Consider the following 4,363-nt stretch of genomic DNA (forward strand, 5'->3'; position numbering starts at 1 on the left):
TATTTAAGTAATCTCTATACCCAGCGTGGGGCTGGAACTTACAACCCCGAGATCAAGAGCCACATGCTCTTCTGACTAAACCACCCAGGCGCCCTTGGACTTTTTTTTCCCTCCAGTTTGTTGTTTTTCTTTTGCAAAACTTGTATTTTTCAGGGTCAAGTTATTTTCATCTGTGAGCTCATATGCCCTTGGGAGTGTCGGCTACTCTTGTCTGGTAATCTATTATCATAAAATGGTCAAAAGCCAGGCCCCAGTTTATGTCCCTCCCATCGTTTAGGGAAATTATATGTGTGTATTTGTTTCCCGGGGCTGTCATTACAAAATACCACAAAGTAAGTGGCTTAAAACAATAATAATTTATTCTCTCATAGTTCAGGAGTCTAGGAATCTAAAATCAAGGTGTTTGCAGTGCTACGTTCCTTCTAAAGGTTCTAGAGAAGAACTCCCCTTGCTTCTTCCTAGCAAGGATACTGGCAATCTTTAACATTCCTTAGCTTGTAGTTGCATTTCTCTAGTCTCTTCCTCTGTCATTACATGACCTTTACCCCTGTTTTTCTATGGTGTCTTTACATGATTTCTTTTTTTTAAAAAAATAATTTATTTTAGAGAGAGAGAGAGAGTGGTGCTAAAGGGGGAGGGTCAGAGGGAGAGGGAGAGAGTCCCCAGCAGACTCCACGCTGAGCGCAAAGCCTGACATGGGGCTCGATCTCATGACCCTGAGATCAGCACCTGAGCCCAAACCAAGAGTCGGATGCTTTACCAACTGCACCACCCAGGTGGCCTTATATGGCTTTCTTATAATGACACTAGCCATTGGATTTAGGGCCCATTGTAATCTAGTATGACCTCATCTTAACTTGGTTACTTCTGCAAAGACTGTATTTTCAAATATGGTCATATTCACAGGTGCCAGGGGTTAGAACTTGAACATATTTTTTTCGGGGACACAGTTCAACCTACAACAATGAGACATCTAAGTTCAGACAACAGAGAACCAATGCTATTCTATATTAATTTTGTCAGTCTATGAGACAACTCCCATGGTCAAGCATATAGTTTAAAACTCTTTGGGAGGGGTGCCTGGGTGGCTCATTCGGTTAAGCGGCTGCCTTCGGCTTGGGTCATGATCCCGGGGTCCTGGGATCGAGCCCCACGTCGGGCTCCCTGCTCAGTGGGAAGTCTGCTTCTCCCTCTCCCTCTGCCTGCTTCTCTGCCTACTTGTGCTCTCTATCTCTCTGTCAAATAAATAAATAAAATCTTTAAAAAAAATAAAAAAAACTCTTTGGGAAAAGGCATTGTCCTGAGTTTTAATCAGCTTTGGAGAGAGGGAGGAGTAGAAGAATGAAAGCCTAAGACCTGTCCAGTCTGTACTTTTTATCTCAGTCCAACTTTGGTGTTGCCTTGATATTACTGGGCCTAGGCTATTATTCCTATAGAAATAATGGTAAAGGGCATATATTACCTTAAAAAAAATGGGGGAAAGGTAAGAATAAAATTTTAAAGTTTCCTAAAGAAATTCTCTCATTCCTGCCACTGTCTCTGTCTCTTCAGCCCCCATCCTAAATGCCCATACATAAATCAGCCTTCAGCCACTTGTAGGGATATCTCACAGTATTTTTTATTTGCTTATTTTTTTAAATTTTTTGTTGGTATTTATTGTTAGGAACATTATTCTCTCCATTTTGTAATTCCTGTAGAGCTGATTTTGGGACTCACCATCTTCATGGTGATTGATAATCCTGCCATAATGTTTAATCTGAAATCTTAATGTTTTATTCACAGGGAGGAATACAATTTTTTCATCTATAATTTGGAAGCAAAGTAAAATAACAAAATGAAGTCAGCAAAACACCTGTTAGCCGCTAGTAATAAATTGGCAAATGTTCCAGAATTCACTTACAAAAAAGGACTGTTGAATTTATCATTGTCACCTAAACCAAAGGAAAAACATAGTACAAAATCAGTACGTGAGAAACTTGAACCAGTGGTCTTAGGATCTCCACCAACAGGGGAATCCATCGTAAGGTATGCTTTGCCCATTCCATCAAGTAAGACAAAGGAGTTAATAGCAGAAGATGAATTGATCAGGAAAATTACCAAACATCTGAAGATGGTAAGACACTTGTTGGTCCCTGTGTTTGGGGTCCCCATGACCAGCGCCAGGCTTAGTGATTTGTTAGGAAGGTGCACTAGACTCAAAATATAGTCCTATTGATGGCTAAGATTTATTACGGTGAAAGGGTACAAAGCAAAATCAGCAAAAGGAAAAGGCTTATGGGGTGAAGACTGGAGGAAACTAGGTCCAAGATTCCTCTTCCTTTAAAGTCACACAGGATGTGCTTAATTCCTCCAATAACACATTATGACAACACGTGAAATGTCTGTTGGAGAAGCTCATTAGAGACTCAGTGCCCAGAGTTTTATTGGATACTTTGCCTAGCATGTACCGAAATTCCAGACTCCTGAAGGAAAGCAGATGTTTAGCATAAACCACATTGTGCAGACAGTTTAGGGACAATGAGCCACCGTTATCAGTGAATGATGGGAACACACCTAAAATCCAAGTACTGAGACACCAGTCCAACGCCAGCCTTGAAAGCAGATCTTTCTAACAATAGGCCTTTCTAAGTCTTATTCCTGCTATGCTAAGTCTTCTCAGCACTTTAGAAACTTTAGCTCTTAGTGTTGGGGAAAAAAATTTCCTTTTTCTCTGAGTTTCTCTTTGCACAATGATCCAGAATTGAATTGTGGTTGTACCAAATACCAAATGAGAACAATGAGGAGTAGTACAAATATAAAAAGAACATAGTTTGTCAAATTTCCAAAATATAAATTTCCTCAAAGTTTGAGGCGTTAGCTCAGAGAATTTCCTTTATGGCTCTTTGGTTTCCATTTCTGTTTTGCCCACTTCTCTTCAAAGAAGAAAGTTGAGTCAGTCATATTTTGAGGAATACTTTGGTAAGAAGTGGAGTTGATGCTTCAACTATTCATAGTCTTTTACATGCCTGTCAACACAGAAAAAAGAGTCATAGGGACTTTCTCCATTGCTAGGGAGTAGAGTCAAGGACTGTTTCTCATCATTTCTTTATGGTGATATGAGATGGGGTGTAAGATGGAAAATTTAAGTTTGTGGCACTGGCAGAAATAAGTCTTACTGCTAAGAACGTCCTGACATGTTTGATTAAATGTCTTTTTACATTTAATATAATAATTTTAAACTATAAAAATACTTAATTTTCTTTGATTCACTCACAGGTTGTTTCTACTTTGGAAGAAACCTATGGATTTGGCATTCAAAGTGGAGAAAAATCAGTTATGAAGCCTGAACCTGAGGAATTAACTTTATCGGTAAGTATATATAACCCTAATGTAGAGACATTAACACTGAAAAGGGTTAAGATTTTCTTTTGGATTCCATTTATATTCTCAGAATGAATTCCCCATCCATGAAAATGACCCAGTTAGGGAACTTGAAAGTAGAGTACTTATTTTTCTATCCTCTGCTTAAAGTTTAATTAAGACATATCTATATTCTAAACCTACTTTTATTGTTAATTCCTATTCTATTTAATCTTTAAACATTTGGTTACTTGTTGGTTTGAGTTGTATGTTCCTTATCATGTTAAGAAAGTATTCTTCTATTTCTATTTTGCTAAAAAATAAAACAAAACCAAGAAGTTATTGAGTGTTAGCAAATGCCTGGTATATAGTGAAGTTATGTAATTGTTAAGGTGATTAAGTATGTGGTTCTCCTTTAATCTATTGAGGAGTTGAATTATTTTACACATTTCATAATATTCAACTGTACTTTTAATACTTGTAGAGTATTATTTTTCTAATTACTTTTGTTAGTTAGGGATTGAGTTTGGCTCCATGTAATAAAATAGCTATGTTGAGTCTTTCAATTCGTGAACATGGTATGTCTCTCCATTTATTTAGATCTTGTTTGATTCTTTTATCACCAATTTATATTTTCATCATACAGATCCTATACATGGTACGTTAGATTTATGCATTTATATTTCATGTTTTTTGGAATGATTTTTAACAGCATTGTTTTTAATTTTAGTTTCCACATGTTTGTTACTAGTATATAGAAATATGATTGATTTTTATATGTTTATATCTGATATCTTGCAATCTTATTCAATGTACTTTTTGATTCTAGATTTTCTATAGATTTCTTGGAATTTTCTACATAGATAATTATATCATTCTCAAATAGAGACAATTTTACTTCTTCCTGTCCAGTCTGAATGCTTTTTATTTCTTTCTCTTGTGCTGGCTCTGGCTTCCAGCATTATATTTAATAATAGTGATGAGAGCAGATATCTTTGACTCATTGTGACTACTACTTCCAGAC

At 36.7% G+C, this 4,363-nt stretch overlaps 1 protein-coding gene across 1 annotated transcript; it reads left to right on the forward strand.

Annotated features, from left to right (window-relative positions):
- The first annotated feature begins 1,482 nt into the window (after nt 1–1,482).
- LOC116629711 (coiled-coil domain-containing protein 7-like) lies at nt 1,483–3,602 on the forward strand. Its single transcript, XM_032399950.1, has 2 exons — nt 1,483–2,113; nt 3,256–3,602. Exons 1-2 carry the CDS (start codon nt 1,835–1,837, stop codon nt 3,433–3,435), a joined length of 459 nt encoding a protein of 152 aa, XP_032255841.1. The 5' UTR covers nt 1,483–1,834; the 3' UTR covers nt 3,436–3,602.
- Nucleotides 3,603–4,363: the final 761 nt, after the last annotated feature.

Source organism: Phoca vitulina, unplaced genomic scaffold, assembly GCF_004348235.1.
Source record: "Phoca vitulina isolate PV1807 unplaced genomic scaffold, GSC_HSeal_1.0 scaffold2381, whole genome shotgun sequence".
Taxonomy (NCBI): Eukaryota; Metazoa; Chordata; class Mammalia; order Carnivora; family Phocidae; genus Phoca; species Phoca vitulina.

What these genes read in the sequence shown, in the direction of transcription:
- LOC116629711 (XM_032399950.1), top strand. Translation starts at nt 1,835, where the DNA reads ATGAAGTCAGCAAAACACCTGTTAGCCGCTAGTAATAAATTGGCAAAT. An exon ending in TTACCAAACATCTGAAGATG is followed by an intron (nt 2,114 to 3,255) that starts GTAAGACACTTG and finishes ATTCACTCACAG; the next exon opens with GTTGTTTCTACTTTGGAAGA.